Here is a 25,019-nt window from a genome sequence, read left to right as displayed (position 1 = left end):
TCAGTAAGACAAGCAAAGATTGACACTTCCCACTAATTTTTCACGCTAAGAAGGAACAGTGTGCTCCTCTGCAGAAGGTCTCTGCGGAGCCTGGTGCCGAGGCCTGGGGAAGGCCTTGCTGTTCTGCTCATAATGAAATCAATGGACTTGATGCAATTAAGGGATTGGCTGATTTTCGGACCCCATTAAAAAAAGGTGCAAGGTTGAGAGAAGACCTCATTCATACGCCTTTATAGATCAGATATCCGGTTAACTCGTGTCTATGATCTGCACTAATGTGCTTCCGTTGGCATTTTATTTTCCCCTTTTCATTTAGGGCGTAACTTTCCAAAGAAGGCTAAAGATGCCAGCACTACGGAGCTAACAGCGGCCTCACCAACGATGAGCCAGACTGTGCCACTAGCCGTGAGGTACCTGACGCCTGGGACTGTACCCCGATCGGATGCTGAGAATGGACAGGTGGAAGGGCCCCCCCGGAGGTACAGCCCATCTAGCATCAGTGGGAAAGAACCCCAGTTCTGGTTCTGGTTCCAGGAAGCACTGTGAGAGCAGCAATTTTGTCTCTGACCCTGAGCAGAACTGTAGGACATCCGAGTGCTGTCAAAAGCATAACTGCTTCCAGTGGGGAAGGTAGATTTGGGAATTGGTTTCGAATCCGTATTTAAACAAAGCTAGAAGTACCTGTTTGTGAGGTACTTACAGGTGGCCTCCCGGGGGTGTCTATCCACCCACCCCCTGCCCCTGCTTCGCCCTCAGCAGTTTGAGGCTCCTTAACCCTTGGACCTGCTCTGCCAAGTTCAGACCCCACTGCCCATGTGCTCTGAGGACCATTTCCTGCCCTTCTCTCACTCTTCTCTGTACATTTCCCAGGATCCCTTGACCTCTCCTGACTTCTGGTAGTTCTGCCCAAAAGAGGCACTGTCGAAGCCTGGAGGGTATGAGGAGGGGGAAAACCAGAGTATTTTTCTTTCACTTTGCTTCAGTGGATCCTTGGGCAGGGGCTGAGTCTCCTCCATCGCCCCCGATCCCACAGGACAGCCCCCCCTCTGTCTCAGCCCTCATCAGGTACCCATCACAGTCCCAGCCCTAACTAGATGGCCCCAGCGTCTGGGTTCTGGTCACATGGCCTCCTCCCATGGCTTCTCCATCCCCTGCCAGTGGCTTCCTTCTACCACCAACTCTCTGTTACAGCATCATCCCGTTGGGCTTCCCAGCTGTTCCATATCCACAACCATTCCCTGTATCGTAACCCTAAGGTGATTTCTGTTTTCCTAAACTAGGACTTAGCAGCTAGTGTGGGGTGACAGAGAATGGTGGTGGCTGCGAGGAGGGTGTCTGTGGGTCTCAGGATAGCGACAAAACCCCAGCCCTCACCCTACATAAACAGCAGCCCACATGTGAGACTGCCTCGGGCTCCAGGCCTAGTCAAACCACTCATGGGCCCCTCTATTAGAGAGGACTTTGGATTACAAGCGACAGCACGCTAGCTCAAACTAGCTTTAACCCAAATTGATGGAGGTGGCTCCCAGGTCGCCTGGAAGTAGACACCTGCACGTTGCTGGGTCTGCCCCCATCTTCCACTCCTGCTCCTTCTCTCCACTCCTACAGATAAGGTGCTTCACAAAGTGGACGGACGCCGTGGAGACTGGAAACTCTCCTAGGTGGAGAAGAAAGATCTCCTCCTTTAGTTTCCGTTTTGAAATATTCTTGGAGGGAATTGGGAACTTGATTGGCCTGACTCAGGTCACGCATCCATCTTCCGGACCTTTCACTGTGGCAGAGGAGTCCCGTTCAGACCACGCAGCTAGCGAACGAAAGGGCCCAGCGCCCAGGGGTAGAGGAGCACAGACGTGGTGGGAACTGGTCTAAACTACAGCCTCGGCCTGGTCAGGATTCTTTTGCTTGCAACTGTCAGATTTCAATCAAGAAAAGTAAAGGGGTGAATGTTGGTGTAACCAGAGAGCATTTGTAAAGCTGGCCTCGGAAACGATGGAACCAGGCTCCCTCATGCTCTCCGTTCCTTTCCCTCTGCTCCCCTCTGCCACTGGCCTCGTTTTCCCAGGTTCCCTTTTCCCGCCAGGCTGGAACCACAGCTCTAAGAACGTCCAGCCTCACGTCTTCCCAGTCTGGCTGTCAGAGAGGAATGTGCTCTGACCCACAGCTCCAATAGAGGATGGGCCCCAGCTTTGGACAGGCCATCCCCAAGGCCATCCCCAGCGCCCATCCCCTGCTCCAAGGCCGGGGAAGAAGGGTCAGGTAAGACAAGGGAAGAGTTCATTCTGATGGGATGGATAATTCAAAGAAGGAATAGTCCTGGGCCCCTGGATGGCTCAGTGGGTTAAGCATCTGACTCTTAATTTTGGCTCAAGTCATGATCTCAGCATCAGGAGATCAAGCCCCACGTCGGGCCTTGCCCTCAGTGGGGAGTCTGCTTGAAGATCTCCCCCTCTGCCCCTCCCCTGACACACTCTTTCTCAAATAAATAAGTCCTAAAAAAAAAAAAAAAAAAAAAAAAGCAGATCCCCCAAACCACAACTCCACTGTTTTTACAGTCCTAGGAATTGAGAAATGACTCACTAGAATATGGCCTTGGGTAAATCACCAACCTTTCTGGCTTCTGGTTTCTTCATTCAACCAGTTATTCTTCTAGAACTTACATTTATTGAACCTATTTCAGTGGCTCTCAAACTTCGGGGTACACCAGAATCACTTTAGGAGTCATTTTAAAATCCAGATTCCCAGGAGGCCCCTGGCTGGCTCAGTGAGTAGAGCATGCAGCTCTTGATCTCAGGGTTGTAAGTTCAAGTCCCACATACAGTGATTACTTGAAAATAGAATCTTAAAAACATAATAGTAACATTCAAAAATAAAATGCATATTCCCAGGCCCAGCCCCAGCCACTGTCTCTGTAGGTCTGAGATAGGACTCACCAATCTGCATTTACTGAATGAGTCTTAGGCTGGTGGTGCCCATGCCATACTTTAAGGAATAATGAATGGGATGGTTTGAGATCCTTGCTTAGATAGTTTGTGATGTAGGCAAATACGAGCTGTGTTCTGGTTCAGGAAAGACCAACGTGAGAAGGGAAGGGTTTGGCATAGCCCAGAATCAATTGAAGGGAAGAGCAGCATCCCCAGGTCAGCTGTGGGCCGGAATGTGCAGGCAAGGCCTCGTAACTGTGTGTGGAGAAGGTTCTGTTCTGTTCATAGAAGATTCTGTTTCCCAAGGGAAACACCTAAAGGTCCCTGGCTGCCTTCATCCCCAACAGTCCTGGGCCTTTTCATGCCTCTAGAAGCTCCCCTTGATGTGCATTTTTTCTGACCCTGTATTGAAACATAAACAAGCGCAGTGGGCAAGAGAACCCAAGTAAATTCTCTCCCTAGCATATGCACAGAATTAACATTTAGAAGGTGTGGGGCACGTGATTCATTTTGTTTTTTGTCTCATGCTTAATAGGTTATGGGGGTGGGGGATGGGGGCAGCAAATAAATAAAAAAATAATGATTCAGCTAGCAATGCTCCCAGAGCTTCCCTCTCCTAACCAGAGCTGTTGGGATCGAGCGTTTCCAACACAAGGGCTCCTGAAGAGAAATGCTCACGTTTGGACCCCCTGTAGACCAGAGTCAACTGAAGCAGAATTGTAATGTACAGCAAGCAGAATTTCAGACCCCCAGCCTCCCCTCTCATGCCTTTCCTCCTATTGTGATCTGGAATTTTTCCGTTGACTATTTATTACAAGTACATCTTCTATAATTCCATATCATCATAGGTGAAATGTTAAATATTTCCAATAATTTATCTAAAACAGCATATTAAACTGATACACTACAACCTATCATAAAAGCTGGGGGAAGCGAAGCACCCCCTTGGTCAAGAAAATAAATTGTTCCTAAAACACTGTCTGGAGTAGTGACCCAGCAACTCCTTTCTAGGGATTTATCTTACAGGGATCATCATGTGGATGTGCAATTCTTGGCCTATAAGGATGTTCACGGCAAAATTGCTTTGAAGAATTAGAAAAGAACCAACATAACCAAGATATTCTTGGGAACTCCTTGAGTAAGTTATGGTACATCCAAACAATGGAAGGTTATGAAGATATCACAATTTTTGTCTTAGAAAAACATTTACCGATATAAGAAAATGTTCTCCCTATATTAACTTTTTTAAAAAATAGATTACACACTATACGTATAGGATATTAGAGGGTTTTGTTTTACAATAAAACAATGACCAAGAATACATACAAAAGAAATTGCTCTAATGATGAAACGATGGGTAACTTATTTTCTTACTTCATTTTTTTACAACATGTAAGTGTTCTTTAACGAGTATAGATTGCTCCAGGCGAGAGTCTATACCCACAGCATCGGCCATTGCCTGAGAGCTTGTTAGAAATACAGGATCCCAGGCCCAACCCCACACCTGCTGACTCAGAATCTGCATTTTAACAGGACTCCCCCTCACCTTTCCCCCATGATCTGTATTCACATTACAGTTAGAAAAGCAAAGGTCTATCGAACTCAACATAAGAGAAAGAACTGTTTTAAATAAAGAAAGCCCCCGGCTGTGACACCTGGGTGCCCTTTACTATTTATTCGGAAGCTAATTCTGAGGCAGAGCATAAGCAATTCTTATCTTGCAAAATGCAAAATTTTCTAGAAATGGCTTAACATTTCCACGTTTTTTCATTTCAACAATGGGGCATGGAGCAGTGACAAGTCCCTCCATCTCCATTCCCTCCCCCGGCCACAGGGCCACAAAGCCTGAGCTCTGAGATTCTGCATGAGGGAGAGAAACATAGATTCCTCAAGAGCTGCTATTCAAGCCATTAAGCAGCATGTGCCAATGTCCCCCCCACAATTCTGGTTCAGTCTCCATTAAGCTGCACATCTGGCTGTCACACACTCTTTTGTGGGGAGATCTCAATGGCAGCACTGATGCTGCCTCTCCCCAAGGCCAGCCCTACAGTGGCCTCCCTGTCCTCCCAGCATGTGATGTCATGAGCATGAATGTCCTGCCAAACATTTAAGATGTTGCAGTTCACATTGTGTACATTGTATAGAGAAACACTGACAGGCAGATTGGAAATTAAAAAAAAAAAAAAAAAAAAAAAAAAAAAACCACACACACACAGGGCAGGATACAACCAAACCTTGTTCTATTGTTATTCCAAACCACCAATTCAGCACAAATATGTAACTTGTATTCTTTAAGTACACAATCTTCTTTTTTGTTGCTGTTGTTGTAACGAGCATCCCCAGATGCAGAGATTTCCTTGAAACGTTCTTTCTGTAATTCGGTTGCTATCAAATTCTTGGAAAGCATGAACAGAACCGGTTCATTTCAACCCAAAGATCCCCCACACGTGGGCTCTTCGGAAAAGGCCATAAAGGGGAGAAAGCTGGGTGTAAGTCTCAAAGCCATCTCTCCTCCAAGGACCATCCAAGCGAGATGGGTGCTGGGAGTTAGCTGCATCCCGAAAGGCATGAAGAAGAGGCCCTTCCCTCCACTGTTGCTCAAAGTGTGGCATAAGGACCATCTCATCAGAATCAACGGGAGTGCAATAAAAATGCAGATTCCTGGGTGAATTCCGAGGGGCCCTTGGGGGTGAGAAGAACAAATCTGCCCTTTACCTGACTTCCTAGCAGTGATTCCTATAAGAGGCTAGGAGGGCTTCAGAATTCGGTAGACCTAAATCCAATTCTACTCCTCTCTAGTGGCTGTTTGAACTTCACAAATAACCCGAACTCTCTACATCTCATGTTTCACTCTACACACTGGGGCCCTGGAGGAGGATTCAAAGTGTGAAGTTCGTGATACAAACAGGTCCCGAGAGCGTGAATTCCCTTTTCCCTGTTATTCAGGTCGAGCACTTTGGGTCTGCTATTTTACCTGTGATTGGTGGGGGGAGGCCTGTTTCCCCCCTGGGGGACAATTAAAGTCGCCAGGTTCCAATGCAGCCCTACTGAGAGCAGACAAAATCATCAAGACTGAGTGTCTGTTGATGATTACTGAAGCAGAAGCTGTTGCTCTATAGCTCCCAGCTTGTGATGTCATGAGCAATCCAATAGCCACAACGCCGGGGAGCCACTGAGCACTGAAGGTGTGACTAGCACAAACGGGGATGTGCTCGAAGTGTAACATACACACTGGAATCCAAAAAACTGGATACCAAAAAGCAGGTCATAAAACATCCCATTTGTAACTCATTGCCTATTGAAATGAGAATATTCTGGATATATTAGATTAAATCGAATATATCAAAATTAATTTCACTTGCTCGTTTTTAGCTTTTTAATGTGGCTTCTAGAAAATTTTAAGTGTCATGTGTGGCTCTATTATATTTCAGCCAGACAGTGCTGTTCTGGAGGAACAGCTATCCCCGCCCCCCTCACTCCCTAGCCCTGATAATAAAACCCAATCCTATTGTTATGGCCTACAAAATGGGATTTCTTGGGACGCCTGTGTGGCTCAGTGGTTGAGCAGGGCGTGATCCCGGGATCCTGGGATCGAGTCCCGCATCGGGATCCCTGCATGGAGCCTGCTTCTCCCTCTGCCTGTGTCTCTGCCTCTCTGTGTGTCTCTCATGGATAAATACATAAAATCTTTTAAAGAAAAAAAAAAAGTGGGATTTCCTAACTAGGCAGGCAATGAGCTAGCAAGGAGAGATACGGGGTGTCTCTTCTCTTGCCACAGGGAAAAGTGGGCCCATGTAGCAGGCCCTCTCGGGTGAGCAAGCAAGCAGCAGCCCCAGGGAAGGAGGCTGCGGAGTGAGTACATACATCGTGATGAGGAGAGAACCACGTGAAACACCAGCCTCAAGCCAGCAGCGCTAAGGAGAGGCTACGTGGGGACCTCACTTGTCCACACCTGCTGGATGGATGTCTTTTGCTCCATCCAGGCTCACAGTCATTACACCCTAACAGGTTTTTATTAGAGAGAGTCCTCTAATAAAATTACATGACTTGTGTCCGTATAAAACCTTATTATAACTAAGCAAATATTTTGGTCAACATGAAGACTGTCTCTTCCACATAAGGAATTTAGAAATAGCTATAATCTCCTCATGTACACGGATATCTACCAAAATGACTAGCCCAAGTGGATATTTCCAAAGAGGAAATGTTTGCCTGTTATATTATCAACTAATGAAATTAGTATTTTCGGAAAAATACTGCCAAAACAGATTGTAATCTGTGTTTTTACGAGCAGACTCATTACTTGACAGAGCTTCTGGAACAGAAAACAAACAAAAATCAACTCAATGTGTCTATCTTTGTCCAAAATTTCCAAGTATCTATGCACACGTTTGAGGAAACTGCATTTAGATATTATTACCAAAATATCCAATATAGGGTGTTTGTGTTATACTTCCCTTTTGCCTACAGCCAATTTCTTTACTAAGTGTCCAAAATAGATGAAGGAGGTTATCTGTGCTGGGGACTTGGTTTCTGATTGCCACCCACTTAGACGTGACTTTAAGATGCTAGAACATCACTCCACCCAAGAAACCTGCAGAGCATCAAGGCTGCACTCTTATGACCACGCATGACCACCGTGATACAGTGAATAAAATAGAATGTTTTCATTTTTCAGGGCAGCGCAGAATGACTTGTTCTTGAGTGCCCGACCAGGTTCTCTATAAATTACTAGTAGAGATGAATGAAATCCTTGAAAATCTATAGATGGCGCCTCTGGACACGAGAAAATATTGAAGGCCACTTTTGCATACAGTCTGTTATTTTATTGCATGGGTTTCACTTAAAGAACAAAATGCACCATCAATGTTTGGAGAGTTTGGGGCCTCAGATTCTGATACACCATCAGTGTTTACACCCGTAAAGCCAAATTCAACAGCACGATTTATGTTAAACAACATCGCTTCAAGATGGCTTAACAAAATGACAACAGAGAAGGGGGGAAGCTTTAAAGATGCGTTACGTTGAGGCATACGCAAGTGTAGGATTAAGAACCATATCATACAAACCTGGAAATCAAATATATTTGGCGGCGTGTCAATTAGAGTTATATGCACATGTATTGTTACTTATCGTATCATTGAAGTCTATTTGGTTCATTTCCTTCATACAGATGAGTCGAGAATTTCAGGAAAACCATGGTTACAAAAATGATCAACCTCGAAAAAGTATGTACAGATAAATGTAAAATCACAAACTAAAAAATATCCCCACCCCTTGCCCTCAGCTTACAAAAGGGGAAGTTCCCCAATCCCCTCCCTCCCCACCCCATGTCCCCAGTTCTAGTTTTTTCTATGGCTTATCACTAGGTGACCTTGGAGCCGAAGAGGAGGGAGCGAACAGAGAGGCATCTTTATGAGGCTCCCATTTTCATCTGTAACAGTTTGAAAAGGGTCTTTTATTCCTCTCCGCACACCCAACTCAGCAATGTTTGCAAGATATTTAAAATTTAAACGGGGGGGGGGGATATATATCTATCCATATATATCCTGGGGAACAACAAAGGAATGCCCAAGAAAAAAGCTAATAATGGGCAAAACTATGAGAAAAGGGCATTTTCTGAGCTAAAGATTCCTTTTAAGGCAACAAATAGAGAGAGGGGTATCAAGACTAAAACATGCCAGACCGGATGCTTTTCTAGAACTTTGGCTTTGGAGCCTGGCAGCCCAGGGGCCTCCCCGGGCCGGGCAGCGACTCTAGGGCCGCGGGCCCGGGACCCGCAGCAGCTCCGCGGTCAGGCCGGAGCCCTCTATACGTGGGCACTCTTGGCATGAGTGGGCGAGCTGGAGCCCGAGGAGTAGTAGAAACGGTTTTCACCAAAGGCCTGGGCGTCCCCGGCGCAGCAGACGATGACACAGCCGCCCACGAGGCACAGCACGGCCCCGATCCAGCCCGCGTACAGGGAGTAGCCGAAGCTCACGATGGTGGTCTCGCGGTGGGCGCACACCGGGAACCAGATGGTCGCCACGATGGCACAGAGAGCTGCGGAGACGAGAGACACCTGTGACCGGCACGCCCAGCGCACCCCTGCACAGCGGGCACGCTGCCCTCGCTCCCCTCACTCCCCTCGCTCCCCCGGCCCCCAGGGCTCCCGCCCGGCCCAGCTGGGTCAGACCACCGGGCCTTGGTTTTTGCAACAGGTGCCACGGACCAAAGAAGGCCAAGGCAAAAGCCCAGGAATAAGTCATTTGAGCCACAAAATGGGTATTTGCGTTCACTTATCTATCTTCATACATCCATACTTAGAATCCCATCTATCCATACTTAGAATCCCATCTATCCATACTTAGAATCCCATACATCCATACTTAGAATCCCATACATCCATACTTAGAATCCCATCTATCCATACCTAGAATCCCATATATCCATACTTAGAATCCTATACATCCATACTTAGAATCCCATCTATCCTTACTTAGAATCCCATCTATCCATACTTAGAATCCCATATATCCATACTTAGAATCCCATATATCTATACTTAGAATTCTATTACACTTACCTAACTGTATTATAATGATCTCTTTATGTGTCTATTTCCCATCCCAAGTTCTGAGTTCCTGGAAGGCAGGGACCAAGTCCCACTTATGTTTGTAAAGTCAGTGTTTAACTCACTCTGGGGCACATAGTATGTGTTCAGTGTGTACCAAGTGGATGACTAGATGATCTGACATGTTCGGAAATGAGAAACAAAATGATGGGATGCCTGGGTGGTTCAATGGTTGAGCATCTGCCTTCAGCTCAGGGCATGATCCCGGGGTCCTGGGATCGAGTCCCACATCGGGATCCCTGCAGGGAACCTGCTTCTCCCTCTGCCTGTGTCTCTGCCTCTCTCTCTCTCTCTCTCTCCCCATGTGTGTGTCTCTCATGAATAAATGGATAAAATCTTAAGAAAGAAGAAAGAGAAAGAAGAAAGAAAGAAAGAAAGAAAGAAAGAAAGAAAGAAAGAAAGAAAGAAAGAAAGAAAGAAAGAAGAAAGGAAGGAAGGAAGGAAGGAAGGAAGAAAGGAAGAAAGGAAGAAAGGAAGAAAGGAAGAAAGGAAGAAAGGAAAGGAAAGGAAAGGAAAGGAAAGGAAAGGAAAGGAAAGGAAGAAGGAAATGATGCCCACTTCATCTTTCCAATGGTCAGTTGGAAAACTCCCATTACAATTTGGCCAATTCACATGACGAAGACTGAAGAAGCTCGGAGAATTCTCTTGCTGTGGTGGATGTTGCTAGACACCAGCGGAGTACTGGCTAAGAGTCTGAGTCTGTGGTGCTGTTCACGATCACAAAATCTCAATACACCAATAAGCAATGCTCAGAGTCAAAGAATCTACCCATGCAAGGGTTCCACGGTGATGATATCTGAGTCACAATGGTAGAATTTTATGGTCTTCCAGCAACCAGTCTAACTTTCAGACGTGGTTTAGATTTTAAAGAGGAAGATAAGAAATAGCTTCCGTATCATTTAGTTCTTCCTCTCCTCCTAAGCAAAGTAGCAAAACAAGGGCAGGCAAGAGCCTACGAAAACTTTTAAAAATGTTGTAAACCTCCACTCGGGCATTGTCAAATAGGGTGGTCACAAGCTACAGGGGCTTTTAAAGGTTTCTCAAGAGGCTAGTGAGACCAAAAAAACTGTGTTTTGCACTTTAATTAATTAAAATTTAAATAACCACATGTGGCTAGTGGCTAATGCGCTGAACACAACCCCCAACAAAGTAACTCCATAACTGCCCTTGGTGTCACCTGATTTCTCACAACTACAAGGAGGAAAGAAATTTTAGTTGAAGCTTTACATTCGGATCACACATTAAAGCTGACAGATCAGGAAAATAATCACAATGAGGTTTTCAATCATTAGCCATTTATTAGCCTTCAATAAATTCAAGGTACTGTGATGTTTGCTACCTGGAGTCTCCTTGTCACTTTCAACTCAGGATTTCTGACTTCTCACCCTGAGTGATTTTCTGACTTAACCTCAATGCCCACAGAGAAGATATAGAATTTTTCGTTAAACAGAAGCACCCAAATCTAACAGTCTCATACATTAGTTCTAAACTGAAGAAAAGATTTAAGTCTTACCCACTTTGAAAGACCTCTTAAGGGGGATCCCTGGGTGGCTCAGCAGTTTAGCACCACCTGTGGCCCAGGGCGTGATCCTGGAGTCCGGGGATCGAGTCCCACATCGGGCTCCCTGCGGGGAGCCTGCTTCTCCCTCTGTCTGTGTCTCTGTCTCTCTCTGTGTGTGTGTATGTGTCTCTCATGAATAAATAAATCTTTTTAAAATATTTTTTTTTAAAAAAAGACCTCTTAAGCCACCTCACTGCATTTTGTGTAGCTTGGAATAGGTTCTTGTCAACAACAGACTAAACCCAGCCCCACGAGCTGGGTATAGATACACATGAGTAAATGGGATTCCTATTATAAAAAAGCATAGATCTCTAGTAGAAGTCAGAGGGAAGAAAATTAATTTGGGGGTTTTTTAGTTGCTCAAATTGCCTTTATAATAGCCTAAATTCTCTCCATTAATGTGAACTATTCACATATTTCAGGAGTTTGTATAGATTACCTAAGAAGGTAAAATCTGTCAATATGCTCATGGCTTCATTTTTTTCTTAGAGTAAGAACAATCACGCCAGCTTCTGTAATATGTTTATATGCGATACCATGAGACGATGTATTTTCCTTCTGTGAATAGTGTTTCAAGAAAACCAGTGTCAATTGACTCTTCCCTTTCCAGCCCAGGGCCTCGAACACCTGACATACAGGGGAAAAAAGTCTTTTTTCTCTCTTCCGCCAGCCACACATTCCAAATGCAGCACTCACCAAGTACAGCGTGGCTACTGTCGGAGTCATACCCTCAGCAAGACACCGAGAAAGAAGAAAAAGAGTCTTTTTTGGTGTCAGGACAAGAAACAAACTCTTCTAGAGTGTTTCAGGCAGAGAAAACTGCTCTAGGCTCTTCATACAATCCAGCTGCTTACCCCGAGCCCCCCAAAGGGAGCGCTCATTCTGCTTGAGTCAAACAGCAATCTAGCAAGGGCTTCCAAATACCCAAGCTTGATTAGAAGGAAAAGGTAGGGAGGAAATAGCTGAATTCCACAGGGAGAAAAAAAAAATTTGATTCCCAAACAGCTGATTTGGTTCAATTCAATCTATCATTTCCATAAACAATTAGCCTGATTTCAAAACAGTATACGATTCAAATTTATATTTTTCAGTTATTTTATATTTATACATACGACACACACACACATACTCCTAAGTATTCCCCACACTTCATGTAAACCTGACTCGAATGCAGATTTGGTGTGGATTTTATAAAATAAAGATATACATGATAGATAGGTAGATGATAGATAGATAGATAGATAGATAGATAGATAGATAGATAGATAGATGATAGATAGATAGATAAGAAATTTGCCTAGTTCTTCCCCTTTTCCTAAGCAAGAATAAGAGTATCTTCACATGGGGAAAGAATCAGGCTCGATATTTCCAAAAAAATAATCAGCCTTGATTTTGACTGTTTGGGGGATTTTGCTAGATTTTATTCCAACATAATTCACTAGAAAAAGGAAACATCAGGGACGTGTCTAAACATTTAAATAATGAACATACCAGACCGGGTGAATGAACGAGGGATGGACGGGTGAGAGACAGTCTCATTTCAAGTCTCCTTTCCACTTCAAACCCACCAAAACTGACTTCCAAAATCCTGAAACTGTAATGTGACTTTAACACACTTGAACTTGCAAGCTCATGATTTACCTCGTTAAAGATTTCCTTCTTTTATAACCGCCACAAAACAAGGCGAACAAGCGCCAGCGGGGTTACTTTATTTCCTAGTAGATGAATGAACTCTGGGTGGAATTCCTGTGGCTCTCAAAGATGAACCACATCAAAACCACTAAAAGATGACAGGCCGCCACACAACATGAAGGGAAATGAGAGGTTCACTGGAAACAGTGACCTGCAATTGAACTCAGAATGAAGAATGTTTAGAAACTAAAAAAGAAGAACTTACTCAATTTCAGCATGGTTTGAAGGGAAAGGGGGATGTTTTAATCAGTTAAGTCGAAATCCAAGAGTTAAATCATTGCTTAACTAAAAGATGTGAAATATTAATAAAACTAGCAAAAAATTTTGGCTTTCTTAATGACGGAGGAGGCCCGCTAGATTTACTTCTATTTGTAGACACACACACACAGTTCATAATGGTTCTCCCAGTTACTCAGAGAAAATAGAATACTTCTCTAAAAAAAGTCACGGTTACCCATAAGGTAAAGAAAAATTGAAGAAAGATAAAGAGAATTTTCATTGCTTTGTTTTGTCATGTCACCAGAATGCATTTTTAAAGGAAGTCTTGGGACACCTGGGTGGCTCAGTGGTTGAGCATCTGCCTTCAGCCCAGGACATGATCCCAGGGTCTTGGGATCGAGTTCCATATTGGGCTCCCTGCATGGGGCCTGCTTCTCCCTCTGCCTGTGGCTCTGCCTCTCTCTCTGTGTCTCATGAATAAATAAAATCTTAAAAATAAATAAACAATAAAGTAAGTCTCTAACAGAAAAATTCTAATGGTCAGATCTTCCAATTTCTCCTCTTCTACTTTCCAAAGATGCAATAGTTAACTGCACAAGGCGGGGCGGGGCGGGGAGGGGATCTGTCATTTTGGAGGGAACAGAAAGTGAAAACTGGGGACATACTTAGCTGAAAGAAAGAAATAAAGAAAGAGAAAGAAAGAAAAGAAAAGAGAAAAGAAAAGAAAAGAAAGAATAGAAAAAAGAAAAGAAAAAAGAAAAGAAAAGAAAAAAGAAAAGAAAGAAAAAGGAAATTCCCTTTCCCTTCCCTTCCCTTACCCTTCCCTTCCCTCCCCTCACCCTCCCCTCCCCTCCCCTCCCCTCGCCTCCCCTCCCCTCCCCTCCCCCTCCCCTCCCCTCCCCTCCTCTATCCTCTTCTCTTGGCAATGGCACGAAGGCTTCCCTTCCATCACCTGCGCGATCTCCAGATTCACCTGGACTTTGGTTGCTTCTCACCCACCAGCACTCCCTGCTCTTCATGGAATAAAATTGTTTGCTAAGTTTCAAATAATGTAATACAATGTGTTCTTTAGCTGATAGAATTCGGCCTTATTTAAAGTTAACAATGATCCTGATGTAGCCAAACACAGAAAATAGTAGGAAAGGCAATTCTAGAGCAATGTACACACAGCTTTTAATTTTTTTAGGGATTAGATGACACATGGTAATATATGGAGTTAAATAAATGTGATGAAGTTAAATAAAATGAGCACATGTGTGTGTGACTTTGAAGGTACCAAGTTAGAAAGAGAGGGAAAGACTGACAAAGAGGCCCAGAAAGGCAGAAAAGCACCAGACTCTGACATTTCTTCCTTCCTCCAATGAACACCTCTGTTTTCAGGCTTAATCGTTTTCAGAACTAAGAACTGACAGGACTTTAAAAGCATTAATTCTGGCACAAAGCAATATTTCCGCTAAAATCACATAAATTACTCTGAGTGATATAAGTAATATGGGGGAAAAATTTTCCTTGATATTATATCTGAGATTTGCTTCAAAAAAATTCTGGGGACTGGAAGAAAAGAAGTACATTGATGAAACAGACTGGCCTCGAATTTATCATTATTAAGAATGAGTTTGAGTTATACTATTTTTTCTACTTTTATGTATGTATGATATTTTCCACAACAAAAACTATTTCTTAAATTTTCTTCCATTTAAACATCTTACAGTGCACTGAATGCTGCCTTCTACAATTGATGCTATTATAACGTATATTCTAAATAGCAACTAACTTTAGCTTTGTACCAATTAACTCAAGGCAACAAGTAATGAGATTTCTAACAAGCTGTTGGTTGGAGTCATATATGTTATTTCCTTATAATCTGAATCTAGAAAAATCTTAGTTTTTCTTTTTTTTTTATTTGTGACTCTCTAAATTTTGACTTAAGAAAACATAGCTGCCAAAGGACATACTCCTCTTACACAATGACTTTTATGAAGACCTAAATTTAAAATAATCATCAAGTCAGTGGAATATTTGACTGCATTTTTTTCCTGGCTTGCTTTCAACATTTTTCCCTTTTATTTCTATTTCGCACATCATTATCTTTTTTTTCCCCGTAACTTTTTTTAAAAGCCTCATGGTTATTTGTTAATCTTTTTTTTTAATCACAGAGCTTAGAAATAGGAGAGACTTCACAAAGCATTTAATTCCTCCAATTTTACCAATAAGGTCATTTTAAGAAACGACCATACTAAAGATCCCACAACCTTTCCACTACCCATATGAAAGTTGATTTACATTATGAGCTCGTTTGTATAAAGTTGATGAGTTTAGAAGAAAACATTTTCCATCTATTCTCTTGAGACCCCAGGATTAAGGGCATCACTGTTGACTCCACACCCAAGGGTGACCCTTCCTAGGACATCTGATTCTGTGCGCATGACAAGCTCAATCTGTCCCACAGTTGCACACACCCTTTATTTTACTGCAATTCCATTATTACCAGTAAGGTCCAAATTGAAACTACTTCCTTCCAATACAAATACAATTCCTGGGGCCATATTTTTAAATAGGAGGAGAGAAAATGAGAGGATCCCACTAAGGAAAAAATATGCACTTCTCCTTCCATTCCCTACCCCATCTCCCCACCCAAATCAAGTATTTCCTAAGAAACACCCAAATCAAGTATTTCCTAAGTTACAGTGAAGTAAGAATGAGATCAAATCAGAACTAAGCTTGAGTATTTTTAGCTGGGTAGTTTAACGTGGCTTCTTATAATGGAATAAGCAAAAACAAAAAAACAAAACAAAAAAAAAAACTAAAAAACAAAAAACCAACCTCCAACTACTTATTGATCTACACTCTGGGTTTTACAAAGTAAACAATGGAAATGTCTCCATTTGACCAGGATGTGACCTGGCATTTCCAGGAAGAGCTCACTGTCTCTCTTGACCAATACCATGCGTGGAGATTGCCCTGCAGGAATGAGACATGATCAAAAGAATACCCGACTGCCCTCTGGGTTAGCTCTCTATTTCCTCTAACCAACAACAGCAGTGAGAACAGCAACCATTTGCTGAGCACTTGCTATGTGCCGGACACCAGGCTAAACAACTTGCACCTCCTTTTACTGTTCTTACCAACCTCAGACATAAGCATAATCACCTCGTTTCATATAAAGGCTCAGAGACATTAAGTAACTGGCCCAGGTCACACAGGTGGAAAGTGGGAGATCCAAGACTCAGTGCAGGTGGTCTGACCCCCCAGTGATAAGATAAAGCAGCTCAGGGCATAGGCACCTCCTGCCTGGGTAGGGGCTCTCAGGTGCACCTGGATCCATCCTCGATCTGAGGAGTCGGCTACATCAGGCCCCCATTCCTACCCCCAAAGCTGGACTGAATTCTCACACCATTAAACTTGAGACCATGGAGAAGGCAACACTATTGTTCAACAGACGTATTTTTAAGCCTTTGGAAAAATGGAAATGTTCAGGGTCAGGAAAAACTGATTTTAAGTAATCGTGCTCACAGTCTCCATATCCAAATCACCTTCGGTATTGTTTCCAGTTCCTGGGCCCCCAGACCCCAGAGCTGCCTGGTCCCCTTTGGTCAGCGACCACACCTCAGCTGGAGCATCACTGGTGACCTGCAGGAGCCCAGCACTGGCTTCTCCGGGGAGAGCGTCAGAAGTCAATCCAGAGCAACACAAAGGGAGCCTTCACTCCCTCGAGCTCCTCCCATCCATGCCAACAGGGGAACCGAGGCACTGGGCTCCAGAGAAGAAGCAGAGGCGACCAGCAGGTGCCACAGCTGAGACAATGAGCACTGCATGTCCAGAGCTAGCTCTTTCCAGTCCAAACAACACCCAACCTGAAGGCAAGTGACGACTCACTGAGAAATAAATCCAATGGAACCCCAAAGAGGCAACAGGTAACCCTGGAAATTCAAAGCCACAAGAGGGCAAGGGGTGGCGTCCTCACCCCAACCTGATAGCAAATGGCTGGGAAGGTGCAGCCACTCTGAGAGTCAGTTCACTCAACGGGCTTCCGTGTTTTCACCCCGCAGTGATGAGGGACTGAGGACCCCACACCACTACCAGCCACACCCCACGTCCCTCTCTACAATTCTGTCCACATCCACCAAGCAACCCACTTGAAAAGGATAAAGGAAAGCTTTAATTCAGCTAGGAAATTTCAAATAATGGTTGCTGGGTTTGTTTGTTTTTTAATAACCCTTGTTACTCACCTGGACAATTCAGGTGTTTTTAGGGTTTTTATTTTTTAAAGAAATACCAATTGGTCTATATGTACTTGCTTTTATTTATGTCTCTGTTTTCCACAGGGTTTGGGTTTTTTTTTTTTTGTTTCCTTCATGCACTCTCTTAGTGGGTACTCTGTGATTCTCACATGGAAGGCCAGAATTTCTAAAAATGAACACCTAACACAACAGACTCACCCGTTGGCTCTGGCATCCTCGGAGCCCCAGAGAGTCTTCTGGAGATTCTCTAAGAATGTGATGCAAGTAACAGTGCCAACTGCCCAGGATGAGAAGTGTTTCCACCTGGATCCCACAAACCAATTTACCTGCAGAGCTTTGGTCTAACTGTGGGAATTTGAATGTAAAGATCTGACCTCCAAAAAGCACTGCGACAGAGGACCCGGGCAGTTAGAGGAATCGCCTGCCACTGTGTGTTCCACGTGGCACCCCACACAAATGCTTTGTGGCTGGAACCAAAATGTCCACGCCAAGATTGCTCTCTGGAAATGACAGTGGCCCTCCGGTCTTTGCAGTCCCGTCACCCAACACCTGCCCCCCCAACACACACCCACACAAGCCCCTCCTCTGCGTTCTCTGTGGCTTCACAGGTCCCTGAAACCCTCCACCCCTTTGCAATCTTATGGAATGGCACGCTTACCTCACATGCCCCCTTACTCCCCGCACTGACCCATATAAACCCTGACCCTTGGAGCATCCAGATGGCTCAGTGGTCGAGCATCTCCCTTCGGCTCCGGTCGTGATCACAGGGTCCCAGGATCAAGTCCCACATCGGGCTCCCTGCAGGGAGCCTGCTTCTCCCTCTGCCTGTGTCTCTGCCTTGCTCTCTGTGTCTCTCATGAATAAATGAATAAAATCTTTAAAATAAAAAAAAAAAAGAGAACCCTGACCCTTACCCTTCAAGCATATAGTCTGATACCAGTTTGGGGATGGGAATTCCTTGTCTCAGGAGAACCTGACTTTACGTCTAACCCATATGCAGACCAGTTGCTGCTCACCAATACATCAGGGCACTTTGCAGCAAGAGCCGCTGTTCTTGAAATTCATGTCTTCTATTAGGATTTAGAATGTGCTAGTGGGATTAGCATTCAGGAAAAAAAGTAGAGAGAAATGAAATCACTGAAGGGAGCAGAGCTAGAAGGATCCTCGCTAGGTCGTTAAATCAAACCCTCTGTGTGCAGGTGTAACCAGGAAAACTGAAGGAGCACGTGCCATTTCCTTGGCCTGGGCTGGCCACCCCCCCGCCCCCATCCGTGGTCTCAACACCTTCTCTTCAATTCTCAAAAACTCATCCCTAGGATCCTCTGCTCTGGGAAACTCCTCCAGTCTGGCTTGGGCCCCTTCCGGTGTGTGTGCACAACCTGTACACCTTTCTTCGATGAGCACATGCCACACTCTTATCGAGATGCCCCAGTACACTCAGAGCAGAGACTGCCTTTTCCACCAGAGTCCCTGGTGCCCACCACGGTGCCTGGCACTCAGCAGATGCTCAATGAATCCTTACTGAATACAAGATTAAGGGGCCCCTGGGGCTCAGCCGGTGGAGCATGCGACTCTTAACCTCGGGATTGTGAGTTTGAGCCCCGTGATGGGTACAGAGATTACCTAAAATCTTAAGGGGTGCCTGGGTGGCTCAGTCAGTTGAGCATCTGACTTTGGCTCAGGTCAGATCTTAGGATCCTGGGATCGAGCCCCAAGTTGGGTTCCCTGCTCAACAGGGAGTCCGTCTGCCCCTCTACCCCTCCCCTCCCCCCTTCCCTTGTTACTGAGCATTTAGTAATTCCCCAGCTCATGTGCCCTCTCTCTCTCTCAAACAAATAAAATTTTTAAAAAGATTTTTATTTATTTATTCATGACAGACAGAGAGAGAGGGAGAGGCAGAGGGAGAAGCAGGCTCCATGCAGGGAGCCCAACACGGGACTCGATCCTGGGTCTCCAGGATCATGCCCTGGGCTGAAGGCGGCGCTAAACCACTGAGCCACCGGGGCTGCCCAGAATCTTTTAAAAAAATAAAATAAATAAAATATAAAATAAAATAAAATAATAAAATAAAATAAAATAAAATAAATAAAATCTTAAGATAAATTAAAATGAAATACTGAATCATCCCTGGAGATCTACCATCCTCTTTTCTCTTGCCCTCCTCCTTCTGTACTCTTTCTTTATACATTAAATGAAGCTCTCAACTGTGGCTACGCATAAGAATTACTTAGAAGCCTTCAAAAAATATCTTTGCTTGGCCTGATGCCCAGGAATTCCAGATGCTGGGATCTGGGCATAGGTATTCCCACAAAAGGGATTCCACTGGGAAGCCTGAGTGGAGAGCTGCTGTGTCGCTCTCTCCTGTCCCCAGGTCTCTGTCTTAAGTATACCCATATAATCCTTTCTGCCTTTTGCTTTTTAATTTGTTTTCATGTTCAGTGACACCTCCCCCACCCCCCAGCCACAGACAGTACCTGTCCTTCTGCATCAAATACCCATGAAACAGAAAGGGATACACATCATGGGGAGCTTTTCCCGGGGAGATACCTTTGGCTTCCTTTCACATGCCTCTTGAACCCCATGAAGCAGGCAAGATCTGCGATTCATCAGATTCACTCGAAGTCGGGGTGCTAGATAGAAAGCGGTCTTACCCAGCAGAATGAGCATGACGCCAGCCAGCTGGGCCCGCCTGTACTTGGCCACACCGGGCTCATGGCCCATTCGAATGCAGGGGAGAACCGTCAGCAGCAGGAGAATGGCCGGCAGCCCCAGGACCGAGGCTGCGATCATCAGGGCTCGGCAGGCCTGCACATAGCCTGGACACGAGAGAACACACAGCGGCGTTAGAGCGGGGCTCCCACCCCCAGGATCCTGAACTCCGGCCCCAGGGAGCTCTGCACCACCTGCCTTCCTCCGGCCCCATTCCAGGACTTGGAACGTGGTACATGCTGCCGAAGATCACATGTTCAACTTTTAAAGTGACTCCAGGACCAAAAAAAAGGAGTTGGAGGCTGGAGAGGCTGAACGGAGATCCCCGGGTTAGGCCACTTGTCGAAGCTTCCAGGATGCAGGGACCACGAGTCCAATTACGCCACGACATCACCTTCTGAAAGAGTCAGACTAAAACTCAAACCTTCTCAGATGCCTCCTGTGATCTCAGATGCCACTCGCCTCATCTCTAAGGTGAAAATGATAATAGTGCCTAGAGCTCTCTAAGAGAATTCAACCGAGATTAAATTAGCGGACTCATGCAGTGCTGAGAACAGCGCCTGGCACATACGGAATACTCCAGAAAGATGAGCTGTTATTACTGGTGTTATTACTCTGTGTCAGTGCATTTTATCTCCAGGTGCACTAGGTGATTTTGTCCCCAACCATATGCTTTTATTCCCGTGGTATATAGTCTGTGGTCCTAACTAGACAATCTAAGGCTTCGGCTTGGTATTTCCCCAGAGGATGCTGCGCTCATGAATCCTGACCCCTATCGATGGTGCAGCACGTGACCCACGCTCAGGCTCCATGTCCCGCCTCACCCAGTCTCCTGGGCATGCTTCCACAACAGGCTGGTGTGGCTCTAAAGGCATCTCTCCAGCCCCAAGGATTCCTAGAGGGCAGACACCTGTCTTCACCGAGTTAATACCAGGCCCACGGCAGCTGATGTAAACGTACAATTAGGAATGAAGGAATAAGAAGTTAAATAATAAGAGTGGAGCAAAACCAACTGAACTTCATGCTGTCAAATCAAAATGCCAGGTAACAATTTCATTAGGAAAAAAGATTACAATATGTGCGATATTTATGTAAAATAACTCTGACAAGATACCAGCAGAATATGGCAGGCGTAGATGTACCGTTTCTCATTAAAACACCCTCCTTCCTCCAAAAATAAAGGAGGGGGTTGTATTTATTACTCTCCCTTGTCTGCTTAGTGGCCCGGGGAGAGGCAGAGTTAAAGACAAAGCCAAAAATGAGCCCCAGTGTCTGCCTCACTAACCTGTGTCTGGCCAGTGCACCAAGAGCCAACTACAGCACTGTCTCTAAGCAGGATCTGCTCCCCCAGAACTCAGACCCCCTGGGCACTCTTCCAGCCACTGCCCTCATCAGCTTCTTCAAAACGAAGGGTAAACAATCAATCAACTATCTGTTGACCTGAAGAACCCCCCACCCACCCCCCCCACACACACACACACACACAGAAGAGCCACAGGATTCTGAGGTCGGACCTCTGAGCAAAGTCCTGTGCCCCCGCAGCTAGCAGGAGAGCCAGGCTGGACACCACAGGCACAGTCAACTAGCAGCTGAGGGTCTGAAATTCATGGTGCAGGCTGTCCATGCGCCTGAGGCCAAGGCCATGACTGAAAAATCAAAAGATGGAGACTGAGATCTGTTCCTGTGCCCATCCAAGTGCGAGGGAGGGAGACCGCAGCAAGGATGAGGCCCTCCCTGAAGTGAACTCCATCTGTAGGATGGTCTGTTCTCTGAAAATAAACCACTTGGCTCTAAATGCTCAGTAAACTTAATTTCAGGGGAAAGGAAGAAAAAAGGAGGGAAGGAGGGAGGGAAGGAGGAATGACTAGAAGGAATGACGGAAGGACACGGACAGGAAGGAAGGGAGAAGGACTGCTTTCTGTACAGAAAGGAAGGCTCCTGTCCTCCTTCTTCTCTTCCTCCTTCTTCCTTCCTCCCCTCCCCCCTCCCTCCCTCCCTCCTCCCTCCCTCCCTCCTCCCTCCCTCCCTCCCTCCCTCTCTCCCTCCCGTACTCCTCCCCCCAAAGAAAGAAAAAGAAACTTTATGCTTTGCTCAGATTCCTACAAATATCATACCCAGCTTTTAATAAAAATTATACCAACAATTTCTGAAGCCTCTACTGCATCAAAGGAGGTTTGCATGTCTCATTTAATCCCCCAAAACAACACTGAAAGAGAGGTGGGTTGGTTTGATTTCGATTTTTAAAGGAAGACAACCGGTGTTCGCAAAGACTAGTAAATTGTCCTAAATTACCCAGATTACGAGCACTGGAGCCCAGAGTCCCTCCCAGGTCTACCAAGGCTGCCATTAAGTGCAGGTGAGTGCAGATCTTCTGGGTTCCCGGGACCCCTGTCATTCTGAAAGTTCCACATGGAGTAGAGGAGGGTGCCTGGCTGGCTCAGGCAGAAGAATGAGCTACTCCTGATCTTGGGGTGGAGAGTTCAAGCCCCATGTTGGGTGTAAGGATTCATTAAGAAACTTTTTTTTTTTTTTAATTTTTAAAAAATGGAGAAGATAGCGCTTGGCAGGACTCCCACGGAGGTGCGCACCAGCCGCCTCGGCAGCAATTCCTGGTGCAGGAGATGCAAAGAGAGGAGGAGCCTCCTGTATCTTGGAGGAATTTAACATGAAAAGGTAGAAAGACTTGAACAGTGAACAAAAAAAGTCTAAATGTGCCCTGATGGTGATAAAAGTGAAATACCAGAGCAGCAAGGAGGAAGGGGGGATTGACTCCAAGTACAAGGGCTGGACACTTGGGGGGGCTTGTGGGGAGGGGGGAGCAGAGTCCGCAGGGAGCTAAAGGCTCCCCCAGGAGATGGCCCCAAGCCAGGGGCTCCCGGACTGGCCTTGGAGCCGAGCTAGGCGCTGGTTAGGGAACCAGGACAGGCCTCCCGCGGCGCCACCCCAAGCCCAGCGGGACAGAAGGCGGGGGCGGGGGGGGGTCCACCCCGCGGGGGGGAGGCAGAGAAGGGCCCACCCCACCCCCACCCACCCCGGGGCGGAGCCCGCGGCCGGCCTCTCACCCAGCTGGCTCCACGTTCCCGTCCCAATTGAAACTGGTGCCCAGAATTTTTCGACGGGGAAGCCCGTGAAGATGGGGGGCGGGGGGGCTGGCGTCGGAAGAGACGGACGGGGACAATTCTCTCCCCTCGCGTCTGCGGGACACACTGGGGGCGGCTCGCCTTCTCGCTTGGGGGGGCCATCATCCCAATCGCACGGGGGGGGGGGCGGGGGTCAACTCTTCCCTATCGGACCAGAAGGGGGGGCGGGGGTCAACTCTTCCCTATCGGACCAGCCGGCAGGGGGAGGGGGTGTCAACTCTTCCCTATCGGACCGGCGGGGGGGGGAGGGGGGTCAACTCTTCCCTATGGGACCAGAAGGGGGGGTGAGGGGTCAAGTCTTCCCTATCGCACCAGCCGGCAGGGGGAGGGGGGGGTCAACTCTTCCCTATCGGACCGGCGGGGGGGGAGGGGGGTCAACTCTTCCCTATGGGACCAGAAGGGGGGGTGAGGGGTCAAGTCTTCCCTATCGGACCAGCCGGCAGGGGAGGGGGGTCAACTCTTCCCTATGGGACCAGAAGGGGGGGCGGGGAGTCAAGTCTTCCCTATCGCACGGGCGGGGGCCGGGGGGGGGTGTATATGGGACCAGGCGGTGCAGAGGCAGGGAAGGGGTCACCGCGGGCCGCGGCCGACGCCCCATGCGGGGGCAGGGGGTGCGGGAACGGGACGACCTGGCGGGCTGGGAGGGCCCTCACCCCGGGGCGGGCTGCGGGACGGGCACGGGGCTTCGGGCCCACGGACGGCGGGAACGTGGGCAGGCGGCGCGACGGCCACCCCCGCGGCCAGGGTTCCCAGCGCGGGCCCACGGCTCGGCCCGCGGACTTCTCGGGGTGCCTCGGCCCGCGCCCCCTGCCACGGCCCCAAATTCCAGACGAGAAAACTGCGGCGGGCGAGGTCGGGGGCGGGGCCGCCTGGTCCCTTCCCGCGAGGCGGACGGAGGGCGCCCCGCCGAGCGCCGAGCGCCGAGCGCCGAGGTCAGGGGCGGGGGCAGCGGCTCGAGGCGAGGTCCTTACCCGGCAGGATGAGGATGTCCACCAGGGGCTTGCAGTGGTACAGCCCCGTGGCCATGACGCAGTCGGCCCACAGCCCCTTGGAGCCCAGTTCGTCCAGCTTGCGGCAGGTGGGGATGGTGTAGCCGCAGGTGACCACCCAGTCGTTGGTGGACGTGGTGACGATGATGCCGATCCAGCCCACGAAGCTCGTGACGAAGCCCACGACCTGCAGGCACGTGGCCACCATCGTGGCCGCCACCCCGGCGTCCCCGGGGCTCGCCCCAGCAGCTGTGCCCGCGCCGGGGACTGCGCTCGCGACGGCGGACGTGGGAGGCTGCGGCCCGGCTCGACCGCGACGGCTGGGCAGGGCGCCCCCGCCCCCCTCTTTAAACCCCGGGGACCCGGCCCGCGAGCGCCAATCGGCGACGGCCCCGGCCAGCCGGCCAACCGCGGGGCGGGGCCCGGGTGCAGGGGGCGGGGGGGGGGGCGCAGGGTTAGGGACGCGCGGCGATGCGGCCTCCGCGCCCAGCCCCGCGTCGCACCGTCCAGGTGGGAAAGGAAAATAAGTGGCTCCAGGTCCGCGACACGGAGAGCGGTGAGCCCCCCCCCCCCCCGCAGGCGCGCGGTCCCGGGTGCTGCGGACGGTCCCCTGGCGGCCCCGCGGCAGCCTGTGGCTGCGTCCCCGCCCCGCTCCATCCCTGCCCCTCGCTCCCCCCGCCCTCCCGGTGACTGCAGGGGCCGCGGGCCTCCCGAGCCCCGAGCGAGCCGCACGCGCGGGCAGCAACCCCGGGGGAGCGGAGAAGCGCCCGGAGCATCCTGCTGCCCATCCTTACTCCTGGAGAGCAAATGACCCTTTCCTGTGGGTGACAGTCACCGGACGCGGCCGCGGCCACGGGGACGGGGTCAGGAACAGTAGCCACTCGCCGCTGCGGCCGTGCGGTCACGCACCTGTGCGCGCTCTGCGGTGCACCTG

At 47.8% G+C, this 25,019-nt stretch overlaps 1 protein-coding gene across 1 annotated transcript; it reads right to left on the bottom strand.

Moving 5' to 3' along the window:
• Window positions 1-7,725: 7,725 nt before the first annotated feature.
• On the bottom strand, window positions 7,726-24,406 carry CLDN11 (claudin 11). Its single transcript, XM_038583879.1, has 3 exons — window positions 24,068-24,406; window positions 19,899-20,063; window positions 7,726-8,963 (listed from the first exon to the last, which is right to left on the bottom strand). Exons 1-3 carry the CDS (start codon window positions 24,291-24,293, stop codon window positions 8,731-8,733), a joined length of 624 nt encoding a protein of 207 aa, XP_038439807.1. The 5' UTR covers window positions 24,294-24,406; the 3' UTR covers window positions 7,726-8,730.
• Window positions 24,407-25,019: the final 613 nt, after the last annotated feature.

This window comes from Canis lupus, chromosome 34 (assembly GCF_011100685.1).
Source record: "Canis lupus familiaris isolate Mischka breed German Shepherd chromosome 34, alternate assembly UU_Cfam_GSD_1.0, whole genome shotgun sequence".
NCBI lineage: Eukaryota > Metazoa > Chordata > Mammalia > Carnivora > Canidae > Canis > Canis lupus.
This window is presented reverse-complemented; position numbering and strand designations above follow the sequence as displayed.

Excerpts from the sequence above, each read along its gene's own strand:
- CLDN11 (XM_038583879.1), bottom strand. The coding sequence starts at position 24,293 with ATGGTGGCCACGTGCCTGCAGGTCGTGGGCTTCGTCACGAGCTTCGTG. Across the intron at positions 20,064-24,067 it reads GGACATCCTCATCCTGCCGG|GCTATGTGCAGGCCTGCCGA; the intron begins GTAAGGACCTCG and ends TCTCGTGTCCAG. Across the intron at positions 8,964-19,898 it reads CGTCATGCTCATTCTGCTGG|CTCTCTGTGCCATCGTGGCG; the intron begins GTAAGACCGCTT and ends TCGTCTCCGCAG.